Genomic DNA, 24,175 nt, shown 5'->3' with positions numbered 1-24,175 from the left:
AAAATGAAACTAAAATACATCTCATTTCTTATTGCAATTGAGGCGTGAAAAATGAAGGTCTTTCCTTTTCTTCTTCAATGCTATAAATTCAACCATGTTGAAACATTAATGGACATATTCATTTACAATCAGAGAAACACAATGGTCATTTTAAATTTTAAAATAAATAAATAAAAGAAAAATAAATAAATTGAAATAGAAGAAAGAATTTTAAATTTGTATGTAGATATTAGATATTACGTTATTTTGATGAAAAAATTGGCTATTTCAAATATTTAGATGGATACACTGAAATTTTTTCCTAAAATTTTAATCCAAGGATGCTGAATGCTATCTTATTTAATTTAGGGGGTAAGGCTAAGGTGATATGGGTTGCATAGCGACCTACGGTGCTACGGCTCAATATTCGAGTTTTCAAAATTCAAACGGTCAATCCGAACCGTTCATCTTGTTCTCCATATTAATATGTGTTTGGAGATCAAATTTTACATTTTTTGAAATTTTTTTTTTTACTATTTTTTTAGATAGGTAGAAAATCAAATATCTGAATGGTGCAGAATTTTTAGATCAACTAATTTTCTACCTATCTAAAAAAATAGTAAATTCTTTCAAAAAATGTAAAATTTGATCTCCAAACACATATTAATATGGAGAACAAGATGAACAGTTCGAATCGACCGTTTGAATTTTAAAAACTCAAATATTGAGCCGTAGCACCGTAGGTCTATGTACAACTCACCCATATCACCTTAGCCTTACCCTTAGTTTAGTTAACACTGCTATCGGTCCGAAATTGCAGCAGATTTTTATCCAGTAAGGACACATATTTTTTGTTTTTTGGGTAAGCCGGTAAGGAACGGTCCAGGCTGGTAGTACAATCCATGACACATGATAGGGCCAAGCGGCTGACACCTTGAAACTTACATCTTCTAGAAACAGGCTCATTGACTACTAGAAAGGGCAAAGCGGACACACCGGGCCCAAGCGGCTGACACCTAGCTGCCTTGTGAAATAAAAAAGAAAAAGACCCCTAGCTTTGTTGTGATCGGTTTAATCAGTAGTTGTGCATATCCACATGAAGCGGGTTTTTGCTACAAGCTTCTTCTTCTTTTTTTACCAGCTTTCGACGATAGAGGAAATCACAAGAAGTTTGGTGTGGGCCTGTTTCGTTAAATATTGGATTTTTAACCCATTTCACGAAAGAACACAATAATTTACGAAACAGAAACCCACAATATTTTTGATGGGCAACGGGGAAAGAGAAATTCGTATCCTCTGCATTAACTCAAAAGGGAATCTTTTGTTTTAATGAATCCTGACCATCCAATATGTTTTAAGATTCGTGCATTCTAGATCCGCACTAATATTAGAGACCCCCCAATATCATAAGCAAAGGCCAGATTGGCTCCGTTTAAAATCAAACGGTGGAGATTCATTAACTCAAAGATTCCTTTTTAAGTTAATGCAGAGGATACGCATTCCGGAAAGAGGAGGTTGGAATAGAAAATTAGGAAAAACATAAAAAAGGAAGGGCAAAAGCCGAAAAGGGTCTCAAGGGGCGATCCGCTAGCTGGCGCCTGTTGCCTTCTCCACGAGCGTATCACCTATACCGGAAATATCAAGGGAACAAAAATTGAAATTGAAACCAAAATCGAAATCAAATATATGGCATCCGTTTTGCTCCTCTCTCAGCCGCCCGTTATCTCTCCTTTTTCGAGTCGTTTGTCTACGAAGAAAGCTTTTTGGAGCTCTTCGCACCGTTCTAACATTCGTGCTTGCTCTGCTTCTCTAGCTGAGGCGAGAGTTGTTGTCACCAGAGAGAGAGGGAAGAACGCGAAGCTCATTAATGCCCTGGTAAGTAAGTGATTTCTATTTGTACTTAGTACATGAGATTCTCTTACAAACTTCTCTAAATTTGTATCATTGATATACATTACGGGGAGTGGTTTTGTGAAGATAAGATAAAATCTCGCGGGCTATCTGTACGAGACTGTCTGTCAGTTTGTTCATGAATCAGTAACTTACAGTGTTTTGAAGGTAGATGAACCTTCTTTTCTTTCCCATCTCAAAATAAAATAAAGAACTTCTAAATTTGCCTATTTCCAGGGAGAAATGTTGGTATATCCATTAAATTATTCTAAATTGCCTATTTCCCCATTTTAAATGATGGTAATTACTGTTGAGGATGGTTCAAATGATTCAATTTCTTGTGCCTCCATTCAAGAAGTGTAAATTTCGGCAGTGGTCACTAACTTGGTGCTTTGTCACGAATTAGTCACTTAACTTATCATTTGTCCCAAATTCCCAATCAAGTCTCTCTGTAACTTTTCCGTCTAAATTACTAAGGGAATATGCTTATCCATCTCCATATCACTTTATATTTTATTAGTTTTTTGGATGGAGAAGTTAAAGAGGACTTGATTGGGACATATGAAAAGTCAGTGAGGGATAAATCAAACTTGAATGACCATTTTTCATTCATTTCGTGACAAACAACAAAGTTTAGTTACCTCCAACAAAATTTACCCATTTAAGAAGTACAATAGCTTAAAATATAAATTTAAATGTCAAAATAAAACCGTTAGATATGATTTATATCATTTTCTCTTCACATGTATCATTACATTTCTATTAGGTTTGAGAGCTTGCAAAAATACACCAATTTGGATAAATTCTGGACGTTGATTTTTCAATTTATTGTTTCATTTAAAATCAAAATCAAAAGGTAATAATTTTTTATGTGCATGTAGAGAAAATAATATAGATCAAATCTATCTGTTTGAATATATAAATTTTAAAATTTATGTTATTATAAAATTAAAAGGCAAAGACATAATGGAGGCATTAGAACCCTCCTTATTATTGTCATATACATCAAAAATTTGTAAATATCTAATTTCCTCATCAAAACTTGAAAATTGCTTAATTTTTCCAGCTAAAACAAATAACCTTTCTCATTACCCTTTCTTTAATCTAATTTTTTTTATTTGAGCTTATTATTAGTCTTTTTATCTTCTTTAATCTATTTTTTTTTATTTGAGCTTATTATTAGTCTTTTTATCTTCTTTGATCTAATTTTTTTTTATTTGAGCTTATTATTAGTCATTTATTTAAGATAAAAGGACTAATTTAGCGGAGACGAAACTAGAAATTGAGATTGAGGAGATTAAAAAATCAAATCTAGTATAATTTCATTTTATAAGGAGGACTAATGCATGCTAAAATTACAAAATTCAAATGGACAAATTTAATATTTTTTTTTGTGTGTGGGTGGGTTGGGGGGGAGGGGGGGGTGTTGGTGGGTAGCACCTTTTTCATTGTATTACCATTTATCACTAAATTTATCATTCTCTTCGAACAAGCACATTCTAACTGTCCAACTACGATCAATATTTTTTTTTTATCATAATCGGACAATAAGAATATGTTCGTTTGAAGAGAAGTGTTAATTAGTCCTTTCATCTTGAAATAAAAGATTGCAATAAGCTGAAATTAAATTTTAAAATTAGAGTAAAGAAAGGGTATGATAATTAGTTGTTCGTTTTTAGTGGGGAAATAAGAATTTTTCATATTTTGATGGGGAAATTTTCATCTTGAAATAAAAGATTGCAATAAGCTGAAATTAAATTTTAAAATTAGAGTAAAGAAAGGGTATGATAATTAGTTGTTCGTTTTTAGTGGGGAAATAAGAATTTTTCATATTTTGATGGGGAAATTGGATATTTAGAAGTTTTGTATGGGTATGGCAACAATTGTCCCTAAATTATGTTACTAACTGGAAGGAGAAAGAACCAATAGAAAGAGAAAGAGTAATTCCATTATGAATTTCAATTTCTTAATAGCATGTAAGGACAAATTCTCTGTCTAGATCAACGAATCTCTACCTTTTTCACTGACCTTTCCTGAAATTCTCTCACCAATTTGCAAAAAAATTGGGATTAGGGCTCGGTGTATTTCCAATTGCGCGCATTTCTTTAAATCTGAAAGCATACGATCTTAGGGCCTGTTCGGCGTGCATATAGGAATAGGAATGCAAAATTTTTGAACTGATTTTTACTGTTTATGTGGGAAAAAAAATACAATCTGAGTGAATTTTTTTTTTTCCCACGTGAACAGTAATTTCCGAACAGGCCCTATAGTGTTTCTACTAATCAGCACTTAACAGTGATTTGTATTTATTTGGCTGTGCAGGCAAAGCATGATATCAGGTGTTTAGAGGTTCCTCTGATAAAGCATGTTCAAGGGCCAGATGCTGATAGGCTTTCTCATGTCTTGCGTAGTATGTTTTAACCACAATATCTCCATTTTCATGTTTACGTAATTTTATGTACATCTCATTTTATTCTTTGTCATACGTTGCTTTTCTAAAATTAAATTTATAGTAGATTAGTCTCAGTTGCTTAGCTTGTCATTGGCCTTTTGTTACCAGATGATAGCTTTGATTGGATTATTATAACCTCACCAGAAGCTGGATCAGTGTTCCTCGATGCATGGAAGTAAGGGTAAAATGATTTTTGTGTCAACTAACTCTTTTGTTCTTTGCCTGCTACTATCTGATCTCATCACAGTAGAAAAGATATGGATTATCTTTTAGTTATATTTGTAATTACATCAATCTAAGTTACCTTATCTCAGAGCGGCAGGAAATCCAAGAGTGCAAGTTGGAGTGGTCGGCCAAGGCACGGCCAGCACATTTCTCGAAGCATCTAAGTTGCCTGATCAACCTCTTCAGATTGCATTTTCTCCTTCTAAAGGTATCTGTTTCTTGTGTGAAAAGTACAAAATAATTTCACACCTTTTTCACTGAAAATTGAGGGTGATGGAATTGTTTCTCTTTTCTACTTTTCTCGTCAGCAACAGGAAAAGTTTTGGCTCAAGAGCTTCCAAGATCGGGTCAAATCAGCGGCAGGGTTTTGTATCCTGCTTCAGTAAAAGCGAGCAATGAAATAGGTATACTAAGTTATTCTGTCAAATTTACAAATTCTGCTCCTAAAGGGCCACAACTTTCTTTCATTGTTCGAAAAGGTTCCTTGGCTTTTATTTGCGAAAATTGTTTAATAAGCTATTGAGGATTGTTGGATGTAGTTTTGTCTGTTTAATTGGTGTCAAAATATTTCTTTTGACCACCACATCATCGATGCTTGACATTAACAGGGTAAGGACCTAATTTGTTAGCAATAGCAATTAGTTCAAGGTCTGACTCAAACCAAAAAAGGATTATAAATGAGAAAAATGAAAGCATTCAAACATTAATTGAAGTTTGCGGATTAATGATGCATTGTTAAGACCTTTTCAATAACCTGACCTTTTCAGTGTAATATTTAGACTTGTAACCATGAGTTGTCCCTTTGGTGTGCAGAGGATGGCTTGTCAGGCAGAGGATTTGATGTTTTGAGGCTCAATACATACGACACTGTAAATTATTTAGCACCTTATTTATGCATTTTTTTATACCTTGCATGACTTGTTAAAATCAGGTATAAGAAAAGGAACTTGTTAAAATCTACGACTTCCTGAAGGTACCGGTTCAAGAGGTAGACCCACAGGAGTTAGAGCAGGCTCTTTTGGTCCCTGTTGTTGCTGTTGCCTCTCCTTCTGCTTTGCGGTACTTCAGTAATTTTTTCATATTTTTTTCTGAATTTGTATTAAATTACTTGTGGATTAATGTAACAATACATTTTCTAAAACAGTGCCTGGGTTAATCTGGTATCTAATTTCGGGTGGGACAACTCGGTGGCATGCATTGGAGAAACAACTGCTGCAGCAGCTAAAAGATTAGGCCTCACGAATATTTATTATCCCAAAATTCCCAGCATTGAAGGGTAATAGTTTCTCTTTTGTTTCAACAATTGAATATATAACTTGGTTGATCATATTATTATTATCGTTATCGTCATCATCATTATTATTTTGTTAAATCTGCAGGTGGATTGAAAGCATACTTGAAGCTCTCAATTCAAGTAACCAATCCCAAGAGGTGGTATTCTCCCATACAAGGAAAAAAAAGGTTACACGCCTTTCATTATAGCAGTTTTTGTAGCTTTTGAAACGAATTGATTGGGATCTTCTCGTTTTCAGGCTATAGCTCGGTGATGAGGATTGTAAGTGCAGAATAAGTTATTTTGAAGTGGCAATTTTCAATTGTTTTCATTTGTTATTATTTCTGCATTAGAGAATGCAAATTGTACATATTTAAGTGACAATTGTACGTGCAGATTAGTTATTTTGAAGTGGCAACTTTCAATTGCTTTCATTTGTTACTTTATGCAAATTGTAAATTTTTAATGACAACATTCGTAGATAGGAAAGATTTCTCTTTTTACTTTTTTTTTTTATGAAATTTCTCTTTTTACTTTTGTCACACGTGCATTGAATGGTATGAGTATATTGCCATACTCATCACCAGGCAAATAGGAAATAGCCAGGAAGTAGGCCTGATTAATAGAATTAAAGCATCTGAGTTAGTGTTTGGTAAACGGGCCGGGCCGGGCGGTCCGGGCAAAACCCGGGCACGGGCACGGGTAGCCACGGTCACGGGCACACGGGTACAACGGGCCGGGCATCACGGGTTTTTTTTTCAAAAATCCTGCCCTGCCCGTTTAATACCCGTGCCCGTCACTGGTTCGGGGGCAGGACGGTCCAGGTACGGGGGGCCGGGCGGTCCGGTCCGGACCGGTTTTTTTTTCTGTTTTTTTTTTCTTTTTTTTTTTTTTTGTTCTGTTTTTTTGTTCAGTTTTTTTGTTTTTTTTTTGTTTTGTTTTTGTTTTTTTTTCTTTGAAAATCAATCAATTATAAATCCAAATTCATACCTATTAAAATTCATTTGACATAGTAATTATATTTGTTAAAAATAGGTTATAACCTATTTTTATAACCTATAAAAATTCTGATTTATTTGTTCACTCTCCATTTGAAATACAAGTAATTATATTTGTTTTTGAACTCAATAATTTTTGTTATAATTAACACATTTTAATTATTTATGTAATTATATCTTTCCTATAAAAATAAATAATACATATATACAAGACAAAATAAGAAAATCAAAAGATAAAAATTTCATTTGTTGTGAATTAAAGTCATAAATACTCAATTTTGAAAGTAAAAAATTAATTGAGATAAATGAAGGAAAAATAACATTGAAGTAAAGGAAATTACAACTAGCAACTGATAGGTCGCGTTTGAAAATAAAATAATACAACGTTGAGATAATCCTAATCGGAATCAGAGTTCCACTGCTTCTTTCGTTTTCTTTTTTGCCCGCTTCGCTTAGACTTGTCTAAGGCACAGGGTGGGCATATAAAATGCTTGAACCTTATATCCTCCCTTGTACGTGTCGGGTAGGCGCTAATGCAGGAAGGATGGAAAGCTTGCAAACATTCCGCGCAACAGAACATCTCACTCCTCTTCCCATATTGGTAACAGGGATTGCAAAAATCTACCGGTTCTTTGTTTGTACGTTCTTGGGACTTTTCATGAAGGTTCTCGGGGTTTTCTTCTTTCATAAGTTCCTCGAGATCTCTTGAGCAGAAGTAGGGGAGGGCTCGTGTACGAGATTCCGCTGAGGGCTCTGCAATCGGGCTGAGAGCTCGCGTATGAGATTCCGCTGTGTTGGCACTCATTCTTAATAGAATAAATCTAACCTATTCAAAACAAATCAAATCACTTCACATATTCAAAAAAAAAAAAATCTAACATCTTTTATTAACCTATTAAAAATAAATCCGAATTTCAAAAAATAAAATCTAACCTATTCAAAACAAATCAAATTACTTCACATATTCAAAAAAAAAAATCTAACATCTTTATTTAACCTATTAAAAATAAATCCGAATTTCAAAAATAAAATCTAACCTATTCAAAACAAATCAAATTACTTCACATATTCAAAAAAATAAATCTAACATCTTTTATTAACCTATTAAAAATAAATCCGAATTTCAAAAAAAAAATCTAACATCACATATTCAAAAAAAAAAAATCTAACATCTTTTATTAACCTATTAAAAATAAATCCGAATTTCAAAAATAAAATCTAACATATTCAAAATAAATCTAATTACTACACATCTAACAAATCTAACATAAACTAAATAAATATAACAAATCTAACATAAAATAAATCTTACAAATCTAATTACTTAACAAATTTAATAAATATAACATTCAATAAATATAACAAATCTAATTACTTAACATTCAATAAATCTAACATAAACGAAATCTAACATTCAATTTAAATTCTAAATTTCTCTACAAAAATAAATCTAACATCAAATTTAATTTTTAAATTACTCTACAAAAATAAATCTAATATTCAATATTTCAATCTAACAAAATTTAATCTACCAAAAATTAATGTTACCTTTTTAATTTCGCGGGAAAATCTTCGAGAATACCTTCGTAATTCCGTTTGCGTTTGCGTTTGCGTATTTGTTAAATTAACTACTATATTTTTTTAACAATAAAATTAAAATTGGAGAATAATAAAAATATTGAGATTGAGATTGAGAAAATGAGAGATGAAAATTTGTAAGGAATGGGTGTATATTTATAGAATTTTGTTTGGAGGGATTAAAATTTGAATTTAAAAAAAAAAAAAAACGGGTAGGGGTCCGGGTAGAACGTGGGGCTGTGGGGCATGGGGGGAATGGAGGGGGGGGATTTGAGTTTAAATTTGAATTTTAGATCAAAAGTAAAAAATAAATAAATAAATAAATAATCTGCCACGGGCTCACGGGCACGGGCATCACGGGTACGGGTTACGGGTACGAGGGTCCGGGTTATCACGGGCATTTTTCCAAGAAACCGGGTCCGGCCCGTTTAATACCCGTGCCCGTGTACCCGTGCATACCCGTGGCACGGGCACGGTCCGGTCCGGACACGGGCACGGGCGGACCGGTCCGGGTTGGGCCCCCGGGGGCATTTACCAAACACTAATCTGAGTAGGTTAGATCATATATTGTTTTCAGAGCTACTACGGCCATTTTTTTTAATACCCCCAAAAAAAAAGAAAAATATAAAAATAACCTATGTTTTGGGTTTTTTTTCATATATGCCCTGACCGCTTGAAAACGGGGCGGGCCAAAACTTTAGCAAACCGCCCATGCATTGGGCGCTTCATGCCATTACCAAACCGCCCATATACTGGGCGGTCCACTTTTTCTTTTTCTTTTTTCTTTTTTTTTTAAGTTTTGTTTTTTTTTAAACATAAATTTTTTATTTTTTTTATTTTTTGTATTGAAATATTAGAAATATTGAATATATTTCTTTAAAAATAGATGGAATACAATATAATTTGATTTATTAGAAAGACTACAACAAATAACCCGGATCAATATTTTTCAGGCCGGATTTTTCGCGGCTGTAAGAAAAATTAATATATTTCTTTATGTGTTATTGGATAAAAATAAAAATGCTTAGATTCCGAGTTATTGATCCCGGTTCAAAAGTCACTTCTATGTAATCTAAAAAATATTATAATCCTTCTAGGACATTTAATTTATAAAAAGTTGTATCTATTTTGAGAATTCTTTTTGAATAACAATTATTAAATAACTTAAAGTTTTTATTTTTTTTCAAAAATAGATACAACTTTTTATAAATTAAATGTCCTAGAAGGATCATAATATTTTCTAGATTACATAGAAGTGACTTTTGAACCAGGATCAATAACTCGGAATCTAAGCATTTTTATTTTTGTCCAATAACACATAAAGAAATATATTAATTTTTCTTACAGCCGCGAAAAATCCGGCCTGAAAAATATTGATCCGGGTTATTTGTTGTAGTCTTTATAATAAATCAAATTATATTGTATTCCATCTATTTTTAAAGAAATATATTCAACATTTCTAATATTTCAATACAAAAAATAAAAAAATAATAATAAATTTCTGTTTAAAAAAAAATAAACTTTCAAAAAAAAAATAATAAAAAATGAAGCGCCCCTGGCTTGGGCGGTTTGGGGTTCACTTTTTTTTTTTTTTTTTTAAATAGAAATTTTTTTTTATTTTTTTTTTGTATTGAAATATTAGAAATGTTGAATATATTTCTTTAAAAATAGATGGAATACAATATAATTTGATTTATTAGAAAGACTACAACAAATAACCCGGATCAATATTTTTCAGACTGGATTTTTCGCGACTGTAAGAAAAATTAATATATTTCTTTATGTGTTATTGGACAAAAATAAAAATGCTTAGATTCCGAGTTATTGATCCCGGTTCAAAAGTCACTTCTATGTAATCTAGAAAATATTATGATCCTTCTAGGACATTTAATTTATAAAAAGTTGTATCTATTTTTGAAAAAAAAAAACTTTAAGTTATTTAATAAATGTTATTCAAAAAGAATTCTCAAAATAGATACAACTTTTTATAAATTAAATGTCCTAGAAGGATTATAATATTTTCTAGATTACATAAAAGTGACTTTTGAACCGGGATCAATAACTCGGAATCTAAGCATTTTTATTTTTATCCAATAACACATAAAGAAATATATTAATTTTTCTTACAGCCGCGAAAAATCCGGCCTGAAAAATATTGATCCGGGTTATTTGTTGTAGTCTTTCTAATAAATCAAATTATATTGTATTCCATCTATTTTTAAAGAAATATATTCAATATTTCTAATATTTCAATACAAAAAATAAAAAAAATAAAAAAATTTCTGTTTAAAAAAAACAAAACTTAAAAAAAAAAAAAAAGTGGACCACCCAGTATATGGGCGGTTTGGTAATGGCATGAAGCGCCCATTGCATGGGCGGTTTGCTAAAGTTTTGGCCCGCCCCGTTTCCAAGCGGTCAGGGCATATATGAAAAAAATCCAAAACAGAGGTTATTTTTATATTTTTCTTTTTTTTTTGGGGTATTAAAAAAAATGGCCGGAGCTACTATTATATATATTGAGTTCAACTGAGGATTTCGCTCAAATGGAAGGTGTATCAAATTTCAGGATACTTGTCCGCCTTTTCCCTTTTTTTTATTTGGGTTTTAACGTTGTATAAAGCCTGTTATGAATGCATGGGGGAGAGAATAAAAAGATAACATCAATCGACTAAAATAAAAGGGAAGATTGGTTATTTGCCACTTCAAAATTTGAAAATTTGAAAAATGTCATCCAAAATTAGAAATCATCCTAATGCCACTTTAAACTTAGTTTATTTTTAATTTTACCACTCCAATTAATTAATAACTAACCATATCTGATTCAATTTGTGGTAGGTGAAATGCAAGGAGAAGAAGACAGTAAAGAGTTTGCGGCCAACTGTGTGGTTTACTGAAGAGTTCCCATTAAAAATATAAGAGATTTTACCTCTTTTAGATATTTTGTCAAATGCTGTCTGTGCAGTTAGACGGCTAAAGGAGTTGCTCACTAACAAGTTCCCTCCCGGCACATTTCCAATCAAGGTAACAATAATAAAATGTGCCAATCAAGGTAACAATAATAAGTTCTAGGTGCCTAAGCAATAATTTATTTATTTTGGGGGAATTTCATTGGAGAAGCTTTCTGTAATCAAACTTAAAAGTTTATACACGTAAAAATGTTGTTAAAGCCAAATCAAACAAAATTCAAAGAAAGATATTGGAGTGGCAAATAACTAATTAGGATATTTTAGTCATTAATTATTTGGAGTGGCAAAATTAAAAAATTAACTAAGTTTAGAGTGACATTACGATGATTTCTAATTTCGGAGTGACATTTTTCAAATTTTAAGATTTTGTAGTGGCAAATAATTAATTTCTCCAAAATAAAATGATTCCTAGCACATTAGAAGATGCACCTTCCAGATATTAGAGGGAGGTATATGAAATTTTATCAAGGTTCTAAATAGTGCGCTATAGCCGCTATAGCGTTTTCAAGCCATAAAAGCTATGGCGTTATCAACGCTATTTGAACATAGAGTTGTTTTTTTAACTAGTACGCTATGACGCAATAAACGTTATTTAAACCTTTGAATTTTATTAAGTTTAACGAATGCAGAATCTTTTTATTTTCTAAAACGGGGAATCATAAAAAAGACTTAACTTTTTCTACTTGTATATTGACCAAGTACAAGAGTAGAGCTAGGGTGATCTTAAGCTCACCAAGTTTTTCTTTTCTTTTTTATAAGCTTGAACTTCAAAATTTATTCAAATGACTTGAAACATCGAATTTAAATTATTGAAACCAATCTATTTTATGAGATGCGTTTATATATCAAATTCCAAATTTTTTAACTTAATTTAGTATAAAGTTAAGCTGTCAAAATTTTAATGCATTTTTTTATCATATTTTGACCGTTTAATTTTATGCTAAATTAATTTGAAATTTTATAAATTTGATTTGTAAATACATAATTTATCAAGTATATTGATATATGTAGTTTAATTTTATCATTTGAAATCAATCCGATAAATTTAAAAGTTAAGATCAAAGAACTCGGCGAGCTTAACATCACCATAGTTTTACTCTAATATAATGTTGGGTAGATACATATTGACTTGTAACTTGTGCGAAGCCAGTATTCTACGAGTTGGTATGAAACAATATCTTAGAAAACGAACGCATATTGTAGCACGTCACGGAGTGGTCTGAATGTCCGTCAGATATGCAATTCATTTTTGTAGTAATCATGCAGTCATGCTTCGCTGTTTATGCAATTATGTCCTGGAACAGTTTTCATAAAATTGAAAATGTTGCAAAATTTTATAATTTTGAGGGGAGACATGAAATACCCCAATCGTACCATATGTCCATATCTTCTTTGTTTTACCATAGAATATGCTAGTCTAAGGTCATCAATAAAATTAAAGATAAAAGTGGAAAAAATGGACTGATGACTGAATGGGCCATTGACCTGCTGGTGTGCATCTGTCTTTTTTGCTGTGACATCATGTACAGTCAAAATGACAGTACAACGTACACGTACAATCGACTTTTTAAGTTATATCGATGATATTATCTCCGATGGCGTTGAAAAATTGAAATGCAAAACATTTTCATGAAAAATAAGTCTTAATGCTTCACATATGAAAAAATAGTATATTCTCTTGAGATAATAGTTGGTTTATTTTCATATTAATATAAATTTACTAGGCTGCCATAATATTATATTATGTGAAGTCCAACACAGAAATATATATTATGTGCCCTACTCTAAAATAGGTTTTTGCTAAAATTGCAGTAAAATTGAAGTGCAATTTTGCTGTTGATGTTTTTTTTTTTTTTAAAGAATTTCGGTATATTCTAATATTTTTTTAGATGTTATTTTTCGAGAGTTGTGCATGTATCTTTTCTGTAAAGAGACAGGACCCACATCGACATCGACGCGCTAATTCGTAATATATTACCATTTTTTTCGACCCGTTGATGTAGTCACCCTGACATCACTTATTCGATATAGCTTCTTAATTCTAATAAATAACAACATTATATTTTTTTTGTAATATAGAATGGACAGACAATCGTGAATTTTTTTTTTAAAAATTACGACGATTACCTATATTTTCGATACTTGCGTAGTTGTAATTATTTTGTATTGGACTGGATCCATTGTATGAGAGCATGCTCTCCCTTATTAAATAGATATTTGTGTCCTCTGTAATCAATTAACAAAGCTAAAATCATTTTATGTAGTTATAATAAAGTACTCTCCCCTTTATTCTCTCTTCTCATTAAATTGATATACTTTGCTTAACACATTGCACTTAGTGTTGGCTCGCAATTTAAACGGTAAGCACCATTGTCCCTTTCTTGAGTTCAATTGATTAATTCCTTTTGTGGAGGGTACTGTGCATAGTTTTGAGTATAGCGCTGTTTTTTTAGTCAATCCGCTATGACACGATAAACGCTATTTAAACCGTTGATTTTTATTTATATAAATGCATTATAAAATATAGAAAAATTAATAGATTGTCTGTAAAATTTATTTCATATAAGAAACTAAATCATTAATTCGATTTCTTTAGACAGTTATAAAAAAATCAAATCAATAATTCGGTTCCTTGAGAAATAAAATGAGAGTAGGAAGATTTTTGTGTAACTGGATATGTGAATAGAGCATTACACTAAAGTAACCGAATTATTAGTCCGGTTACTTCTATGATATCGAAATTGCATCGTCTTTTTATCAATTTTTCTATATTATTTTAATAAAATCTATAAATAAAAAATTCTGAGTACCGTGGCCACCGGCCAGTATCAAATATGCGGTTCTTCTCTCTTTTGGAATAGACAGGTCTTGTCAATAACTAGTCTCATGAATATTTCAACAATTTAATTTTAAAATTGATTTTTTTTTTTTTGATAAAAGTGGTTGTCTCACCTGTTTTATTAGAAAACAATATAATAAAGTGTCATATTATAAAATCCGGCATTATAAATGCCTCAGTAAGCTGTAAAGAAAGAGTTTATATTGCCAACTACGGTAACTTTCAAAATTGATTGTTTGATTAGCGAATCTTTAACAGATATATAAATTTGGATTGAATTAGATCAATCGAACAGCTGAGCATGCACAGGACCAGAGCGTTGAAACCCTCTCCTTCAAAAATTTCGGTGTCGAAATATTTAGTTCAAAATTTATCAAGCACGCAACTACAATTTGTGAATTTAGTCCGAATATGTTATTTTTTCTTCTTCAAAATAACGATTTCTGCTAAGTTCTACCCTCGGCAAAATTCTTCTCGTTTTTGCTAATACAAAACAAGCTGTTGACAAGGGATGTGCTCAGGCGCAGAGGTATATATGCATCTCGACATGGGGTGTGTCTGCTGTCAACAGTGCCCTGTAGAGTCGGGGCTACACCTCTTCTTCTCATGCCCTTTTGCTGTTGCTGTGGGGTTTCATGTGACAAACATTATTTCTAAATCTCTGATGAAAATAGGAATGACAGTGGAGCAAATTGTAAGTGCCTCTTGGGAGTTGGTAAGAAGTACGGGCCTTATGGGTAAGAGGGAATGGGCATGTCGGTTCATCTGTGGAAGCACAGAAATGGAATTATATTTAGAGAGCAAAGACTGGATGCAAAGGCACTGGCCTATAGATGTGTGTACCACATGGAAGAATGGCTGCGTCTCTGTTAAGTGGGATAGATAGGAAAGTGAAAATTTCAAGGATTTCTTTGCTGTACATTCCTTTTCGGGTTTTTTGGTTGTTTGTTGTTTCCTTTACTTGTACTGGAATCTGAGGGGTGAACAACACATGCACTATATTTTTTTTATTCAATAAAAATAACATGGCAGCTTCTGCCAGTAACGATTTCTATAAATACGGTATTAATTTTGCAAAAAAAAGAAGTATCTCCTGAACTTTTTAAAAAGAACGAAATTTATCTCCATCCGCTCATATGTTAGATTGTGGAGTAAACTATTTATTTCACTTTTAAACAATCAAATGATGAGGAAATTTGAAAAATTAAAATGATGTACTATTTTAGTTGAGAATCAGATTTTAGTCTAGTGTCAAAGATAATATATTCAGCATGGAAAGGTCGCAAGTTCGAAACCCGGATGGAAGATCTCACGTGGATATTTAAATAGTTGAATAACTTTTCTTCCAACATCACTCAAAAAAAAAGTAACATTTGAGTTTATCCGGAATAAAATACTCTATATGTAGATTCTGTAACATACGACTTATAATTTTTTCTCTATATTATTATATTACTCCATCAAACTTATTGAACTAAACATAATTATTTTAACTTAAAATAATAATTTAATCCAGAATAATTTTACGGCAGGCACCAAACATGAAACCTACATCTTCCAAGAACATTAAATCAGTTAATTAATATCCAACCATATATAGCCTTTTTCCTGCCCCACCCCACCCATGTAAGGGGTTCGTTTTGTTTTGTACTCTATAGCTTTATTTGGAGAGCAGACCATTTTTTTTTTAAATGTAGTATTTAAAAACATTAAACTCATGACATATAAATTTTCATATTCATCAGAAAAACACAGGAGCTGCAGACTACAACGACATCTTCTTATACACAGAGACTATAAACTACACTGTCTCAGATCTTTTTCTATATATTTAGTTTTAAGTCCGCACTATTTGGAACTTGCCGGTACTACCAAAAATTAGATTATTCATGTGGTTAGTTTCGCATAATATCATACTAACCAAAGACAATTTAGCCATAAAATGGTGGGTTGGAGATCCCAAATATCAATTCTGTTTGCACCATGAATCGATTGACCATCTCCTTCTCACTTGTACATCAGCTCAACAAATTTGGTTTTGGTTAAGAAAAAATCAATTTATAATGCAATCGTGGACAACTTGGGATAGTATACTTGCATTTGCTTATTCTCTCGATGTCATAGATATAACAGGATTTTTAATTCTCATTAGTGCAGTTAGTTGAAATTTGTGGAAACATAGAAATGAGGTTTGTTTCAATACTACATTTAAAAAAAATTCAATTGAAGAGAGGCGTACGTCAAGGAGACCCTCTATCCCCTCTCTTATTTATACTAGCAATGGACTTCATCCCGAGATGGCTTGAAAAATTGGTACAAGAAGGTGCATGGCAGCTCCCTTTTCTGGAATTGCGGCCTTGTCTGTTGTATGCAGACGATTCTTTGTTTTTCATGAAACCAGATATAAGGCAAGCACAAGCAATGAAGATTCTTTTAATGGTCTTCAAGCAAATTTCTGGTTTGGCAGTGAGTATGGAGAAATCTGAACTACTGGTTACTTTCGACAATCCTCATTTAACACAACAATTGAGAGATGCGTTGGGCTGCAAAAAGGGAAGCTTTCCTTTTAACTATCTTGGGTTGCCACTATCTGACAAATCACTTCCAAAAACGACCTATGTTCCCTTACTCCAAAAAATAAATAATCGGCTACAAGGATGGGCTGCAAGGAATTTATCAATTGCAGGAAGATTGGTTCTAAATGCTGTGCTGTCTTCCATTCCGACATATTTTATGTCGGTTTTTAAATTGCCGATTTGGGTGATTCACGAAATTGACAAGACAAGAAGAAAATTCCTTTGGAAGAAAAATTCAAATTCACGAAATTGACAACACAAGTAAATTGTTTACTGGATCGTGATATTGTACTGTACAACATCATCTGTGTAATTGGATGGTCATGATGTGTTGCCAGATGCCGCTCATGATTATAGAAGTTAAAACAGTTTTAACTCTGTTTACCAACATAACACAGATCCTATTGGGTCACACCATATAGGAGTTAATCGGAGAATCTTATTGTGATTGATTATAAATTGGTTATGATCAATAGTAAGATGGTTATAATTAATTATACGTATTATAATTAAATTATAAATGTTATGTAAAAATAACAAGCAAAAACATTGGTTAATTTATAAACGTGTGTGACACGTTGTATAAAAGTTAACCGGTTAATTTATAAATGTGAAGGACACATTGTATAGATTACCGAAACAACAACCGCAAGAAAAATATATATAATTGTTCAGAATAATTATACAAATATTATTTGTATTCGGGCCGAGGGCATTCGGGTCTTTTCAGATTCGTTCTTATCCGCATGACATGTCATCGATCCTATCCAGATGACACGTCATCGATACCGAAACGAACAACCGAAGAAAACTATATATAATTGTTCATAATAATTATACGAATATTATTTGTATTCGGGCCGAGGGCATTCGGGTCTTTTCATATTCGTGCTTATCCGCATGACATGTTATCGATCCTATCCAGATGACACGTCATCGATCTTATCCACATGACATGTCATCCTTATCCATTCAATGACATATCTTGTAAATAGGCCGAACTTGGAGGGCATTTTGGTCTTTTGGCAACCGACCCTAAACTCTATAAATAGGAGTGGAGGGGTAGAGAGAAATTTGCTAATTCACTCATACCGTTTCGTGTCGAAACGGATCGGTATTTTCTCTCTTTCTCGGTTTCTCTCCCAAATAGTGTTTCGGTTGAGAAAAGAAAGTTATACGTAGTTGACGTATAATCTTGCGAGTTGTTGTGAGGTATATTTACGGGATCGATGAATAGTGTTTTACCGAATTTCGCAGTATGTCAGTTTTGCATATTGATGAAACTGAGCAACCGAAAATTCGTGTTTACGGGTTTTCATCTTTTTCCTGTGAATAGTGTTTTTGCAGAATTCCGCAGTTTACGGTATTTCTGGCAGAAGAAATAAACCGCTCTCCGGTTAGTCCTGGTGGATAACCGATAGAGGTATCACACGTGTGATACTCCGAGTCGATTCCTTCCCTGGTGAGGCTCTACTCGCTCGGTCTGCATTCCAACTGTGATTTGGAAACAAGGTATAAATATGCTATATTAATTTATTTAATTGGTAAGTAGATTAAAGTTTTAGAAATCAATCATGGAGTAGATCTGTAAAAGGATTAAATTGGGTTTTGATGCCAAAGGAATACTGAAGGTGGACCGCCTTGAAAAGTTTCCTGACATACCCCGTTTAATCCTGAGCTTAAGTTGGCCGTAGAAATTTTTGTTCTACGGTCATTCCGCAACTTAAGCCTAAACGGGTTTTTGGTTAGCACCGTAAAACCCCAACAATAACTGGGGACATGGTTTTCTTTCCACAAGATTTCCACTTTTATATGAACAGGCAGCTGATCGGAATTTGACAGTACAGCAAGCGTATAACCAGAATTTTGAAAATCTGTGTATCATAACAGGAATGACGCATCAACAAACTTTACTGGTGCAAATTCAACAGATGCAAGGTATTCTTAGAAATCACCTTCCTTTGTCAGGAGCACAAGATGTGGTAGAATGGTCTCTGACAAGCACAAAGGAATTCACGGTCAAATCTCTGTACATAGGATTAAAGGGCGAAGTTGATAATACAATTCGAATACACAAGGTATGGAAAATGAAGGTGCCGCCAAGAATAAAAGTGTTTGCTTGGTTGGCATATCATGAAAAGATATTGACGGCAGAAAACTTAAAAAAAAAGAGGATGGAATCTACCGAGCATGTGCATACTGTGCAGAGCTAGTGAAGAAACTATCAGACATTTATTCTCTGATTGCCCCTTCTCTTTAATGGTTTATACAATGCTGATTCATAGATTTCAGTTACCAATAAGGAATTGGTCAAGGGAATTCGATGAAGAAAGTGCACACAAATGGATTGTGAAAAAACACAAAGATGGTAAATCCAAAGAAGTTCTCTTATTGGCAATTTTCATTTGTTGGAGAGAGCGTTGTGCTAGAATCTTTAGAGATCAATCCAAAGGAGTACAAGAGCTAATGGAAGAAGTGCAAGATCAATGGAGGTTCCTTCATTGATTGAGGAAGAAGAGAGGAAGGAGAAACAAAATGAAGATTAACTTGCATCCTTTACTGGTACAAGAGAAGACAAACAAAATGAAGATTGACTTACATCCTTTACTGGTTGTAGGCTGGTTTTGCAAATTGGTGGAATGGTGCTGTAGTAGATGAACACCACTGGGTACTGGTACAAGGGTCGGTACCAGTAACAATTACAAGCCGGAAAGTCTAAACAGAAATTGACGAAGAAAGCTGCAACCAGTTGGGAATGCAGAAACGGACGGTGTAGAGTGAAAGAAGGTATCATTGTTAGCAATGCCTTTTTGATGGAAGAAATCTCTTCACTGACAAGAAGAGTTTTGCAATTTTTGCACTTTAAACCCTGCTTTTTGACAATTTGTTGTTTTTGTTTTTTCTGTTTTTATCTTTCAATTTTTGGTTTTCTTCATATTCAACCAAGTTGAATAACACTGTGTTTTTGTACTTGGTTTCATGTTGAAACCTTTTATGATCAATAAAGCAAATAAGGGCTAGATCCTTATTTTTTTCTCAAAAAAAATACTTCTGCTATTAAAAGTGCTAGAAATCTGATTTTACTAATTAAATCTCTTTGTTCTTATTGAGCAGGAAACATGAGCAAGAAAGTCAAGGATGCTGTTGGAGAGTGGCCACCGGTCATAGAAGATGTCATTTCCACTCGGGTGTAGAGGTCTCTGGACAGCAAGGAGCTGCTGTTGCTGAGGTGTTACCTTAGTGGAAAATGAAGATGTTTCACCAATTTTGTCATATAGATATACTTAGCATTAGCCCAAAACTTTGTGGCTTAGTTTTAGCAAATTTAGCATACTTTTGGTGCCTTGCTAATAGCAAGATTTGGCGGTTATATTGTCTTTCACTAAATTTTTAATTTGTAAGGAGGGATAATGAACTCCAGCCTAATAGATAGATAAACACTAATCCTTGTAATTATTATAATTTAGAAATGAAATGGACTTTTTTGCCTTTTTTTTAAAAAAAAAAAAGGTCCGCACTATTCTATTTGTAAACATGACCAAAAGTATTATAAACTATTATCATCAGTTATGGTATTATTTTTTTTTTTTATCTGTAGCCTTGAGAATTCATCTGCCGATAGACTAAAGCTTATTATTATTGGAACATAATTTATTTATCAAATTTTTAATTATTTAAAAGTTGATATTCACTGTTTATTATTTATAAAAGGAAGCATCTAATTGTCCACAGCCTTTTGTCCACCATTTGTCCACAGCTTTGACTTGCACGAATACTGTAAAATTACTTCTACATGCTGTATAATTATACAATATATCACATAAAATATATCAGTTAATCACAAAACATTCAACAACTATTTGAAGTGGTCCCATGATAGTTAGAAAAAGATTGCAACGAGAAAAGAAATGTACTTTCAAACTGTACTTTCGAAAATTATTGACAGTTAGAGTTAGCTATTAGCGGTTATTGGCAGTTAGAGTTAGTTATTAGCGTCTGCACTGGGTTGAATATTGTATACTATAAAATTGAATCTTGTATACTGTAAAATTGAATCTTGTATACAGTAAAATTTTCGATTGAATCTTGTATACTGTAAAATTAAATCTTGTATACTGTAAAATTGAATCTTGTATACAGTAAAATTTTTAATTGAATCTTGTATACTGTAAAATTGAATCTTGTATACAGTAAAATTTTTAATTAAATATTGTATACTGTAAAATTTCTAAATCTAAACCATAAAATAATACTATAAAATTTTCAAATAATACTGTAAATTTTCAATTGAATCTTGTATACTGTAAAATTTCTTAATCTAAACCATAAAATAATACTATATATACTGTAAGATAAAATGTAAAAAATGCTACATTTCAGCTTAAACTACAACCTGCAAAGAATCATGTATACTGTAAATTTCAAATATAAACCATAAAATAATACCATGTATACTGTAAAATTTCTAAATCTATACATACATTCATCATCTGTTCAACACAAACCACAAATATTCACTACAACATTTAATAGGTTGAATATGCAGTGTAATCATATGCAAGGCTGCATATGCAGTGTAATCATAAATACAAACCTATATCATACAAAATAAAAGGCATTAAAGAGTAATCATGCATATGCAGTGTAATCACTAGTCCATATCGCCTCTCTATCATCTCTTTCCTCCAGATTTTCACAAGATGAATACTGTAAAATTACAAGATAAATACTGTAAAATTAACAAATCAATACTCCATATCGCAAGATGAATACTGTAAAATGACAAGGTGAATACTGTAAAATTAACATATCAATACTCCATATCGCCTCTCTATCATTTCTTTCTTCCAGATTTTCACAAGATGAATACGGTAAAATGACAAGATGAATACTGTAAAATTAACGGGGCAATACTGTAAAATTAACAGATCAATACTCCATATCGCCTCTTTATCATCTATTTCCTCCAGATTTCCACAAGATGAATACTGTAAAATTAACGGGGCAATACAGTAAAATTAATAGATCAATACTCCATATCGCCTCTCTATCATCTCTTTCCTCCATATTTCATTTGAAATGCTAGATCTATTACTGCATACAACGAAAACAACAAATTCAACAGAAATAATTTACTAGATTTGAATTTTGCCGTGCTCTTCAACAAAAACAACTTCTATTCGATCGCGCTCCACGATTGAAGGTTCCGTTGCGATCATGTATAAAAAACGAGATCGAGTCAGTAATCTCAATTAAAATCGATATTGCAAAGAAAAAATGAATCAGAGAAGGTAAATACAAAAAAATGAGAGGAGAGATGATCGGATCGGATCAGATCGGATCGGAAGAAAATCAAAGAAATACTGTAAAGAAAGAGGAAAAAAATTCAAATCTCAAAAATGAGAGGAGAGAAATAATGAGAGGAGAGAGGAGATCAGTTTGCTTTTCACATTCTTTTGATCGCATCTAATAACACTTTTTTCGGATCAGATCGGAAAAAAATGAGAGGAGAGAGGAGATCAGTTTGGTGCGGAAAGAAAGAGGAAAGAAATCTCAAAGAAATACTGTAAAAGAAATCGCCAAATGCGAATGAAAGAGGAAATCGCCAAATGTGTCGCAAAGAAAGAGGAAAGAAATGCGCATCTAATCTGATCGGATTTGGAAATATGGGAATTCAAAAAAGGAAGGTTACTCGTCCGCCGACCTGTTTAAATAAGAAGACGAGACGGTTACGAAGTGGGGATCGGAAGACAGTTGAACAGGAATTGGATAAAGTGCTGTGGACAGATGGTGGACAAAAGCCCGTGGACAATAACCTTTTCTCTTTATAAAAATATACAGAGAGATTAGATATTTTCTATATATGAAATACACATCAAACTGTTCGGGTATTTATACACTAAAAGAAAGAAGAATTTCAATGAAATTAGTTAATGAACTAAATTTAAATTTTAGTCAAATTAACATTTTCAAAATCTTATGTTATGACGTAATGTAATTAACATTTTAATATTTTAAATTAATTATACCGTAATGATAATAATATATGGTCTTTAATGAATAATGCATGATCTTCGGCGATAAAAACAATATAATTTGAAAATTATTAATATTTCTGTGCGCAATTATGAGAGTGTGTACGTCTTAAGTTTATAATTATATTGTATTCATAAGTCTGAAGATCCTATGACAATCCGTCTTTGATCTAATGGCAAAGACAACGCTATCTATGTAGAAAGTCCTAGGTTCAAAACTCAAATAAACTATTATTTGTGAATATTAAATAATTAGATTGCTTGAAGTTCAACTTTTATTTAAAAAAAAAAAAAAAAAACGAAGATCCTACGTTTTTCATTATTCATTATGATAAAAATAATCCAGTGTCCAGTTGCGTCACTCCCACAAACACTGCTTGTTGTGTCCATTTTTGGACAATGATAATTAAATAATTATGTTAGATTCCCTTTAATTGACTAGACTAGTCACCAACAGGCAACAGCCAGGACCCATTTTTTCATACCTCCTGCAATAAGAGCACCATTTTTTTTTTTTTTTTTTTTTGCTTTCCTGACAGCCCGTAGGCCTATAAGAGCACCATTTCATGTTAAACAAATCCTAGTTAGAAAGGGAAGGTCCCATATATCGGTCTATTTTTTCTTTTTCTTTCTCTCCTACTCACCTACCCAAGTACCTAGGTCTCTTCCCCACCAGGGCCGAGTTCTCTCTGTTTTTTTTCTTTCTTTCTTTTTTGTACTTTTGGTTTCGCTATTTCAGTCGAAGAAAGCGAATATGTCAATCGCACCAACCCATGAACGACTTTCACACAATGGGTAGTTGCTCTCTGCATCGACTAGTACATTAAACTAACTTTAATTTATGCTACACATAATTAATTACATGCTCAATCACCTACCAGTTGAGTCGATTGGAAGATCCAACATGCATGTCTGTCCTTAAAATTGTAAACAGTGTTTTTGTTTTCTAAGGTGGACAGTTTGGCATTGAGTAATTAAGGATATGGTAATATGTATATTATGGATCGATTCGTGAGCTATGGGTTTGTTTTTTTTATTTTTAATGTTTAAATAGTTGATTTGAACTGTTAAACATGATCTCAATATGAAAATATCCTTCGAGATCAAATTTTACATTTTTTTGAAACTTTTTTAGAATTTTTTAAATGGATATAAAATCACTAATTTCGAATGGATCAAAATTTTTAAATCAAGTGATTTTTATTTATTTAAAAAATAGTAAAAAAGATAATTTGATATGAAAGTACAATTTTCTATGCAAATTATATTGAGCAGTTTAGATTAATTATTTAAATTTTGAAAGCATATGAAACTATAGCACGGGCGGCTCTGTAAAGTACATATTACCGTAGCCTCACTCTTTG

General features: G+C 32.4%; 1 protein-coding gene across 3 annotated transcripts; it reads left to right on the top strand.

Annotated features, from left to right (window-relative positions):
* Positions 1–1,517: 1,517 nt before the first annotated feature.
* Positions 1,518–6,250, top strand: HEMD (uroporphyrinogen-III synthase family protein). Of its 3 annotated transcripts, none has more exons than XM_078309033.1 (10): positions 1,518–1,854; positions 4,192–4,279; positions 4,430–4,496; positions 4,636–4,754; positions 4,855–4,950; positions 5,360–5,415; positions 5,520–5,605; positions 5,691–5,822; positions 5,926–5,977; positions 6,079–6,250. In XM_078309033.1, the coding sequence occupies exons 1-10, from the start codon at positions 1,666–1,668 to the stop codon at positions 6,091–6,093; spliced, it is 900 nt and encodes a 299-aa protein (XP_078165159.1). In that variant the 5' UTR covers positions 1,518–1,665; the 3' UTR covers positions 6,094–6,250. The 3 variants fall into 3 exon arrangements, with proteins under 3 accessions (XP_078165159.1, XP_078165158.1, XP_078165157.1); XM_078309032.1 differs by having other exon boundaries at positions 5,926–6,007; XM_078309031.1 differs by lacking the exon at positions 6,079–6,250 and having other exon boundaries at positions 5,926–6,072.
* Positions 6,251–24,175: the final 17,925 nt, after the last annotated feature.

The sequence above is a fragment of the Carex rostrata genome, chromosome 9 (genome assembly GCF_964058835.1).
Source record: "Carex rostrata chromosome 9, lpCarRost1.2, whole genome shotgun sequence".
In the NCBI taxonomy this organism is placed as follows: domain Eukaryota; kingdom Viridiplantae; phylum Streptophyta; class Magnoliopsida; order Poales; family Cyperaceae; genus Carex; species Carex rostrata.
This window is presented reverse-complemented; position numbering and strand designations above follow the sequence as displayed.

Coding starts and splice junctions, on each gene's coding strand:
- HEMD (XM_078309031.1), top strand. CDS start 1,666: ATGGCATCCGTTTTGCTCCTCTCTCAGCCGCCCGTTATCTCTCCTTTT. Junction 4,497..4,635: donor GTGTTCCTCGATGCATGGAA/GTAAGGGTAAAA, acceptor ACCTTATCTCAG/AGCGGCAGGAAATCCAAGAG. Junction 4,755..4,854: donor TGCATTTTCTCCTTCTAAAG/GTATCTGTTTCT, acceptor TTTTCTCGTCAG/CAACAGGAAAAGTTTTGGCT.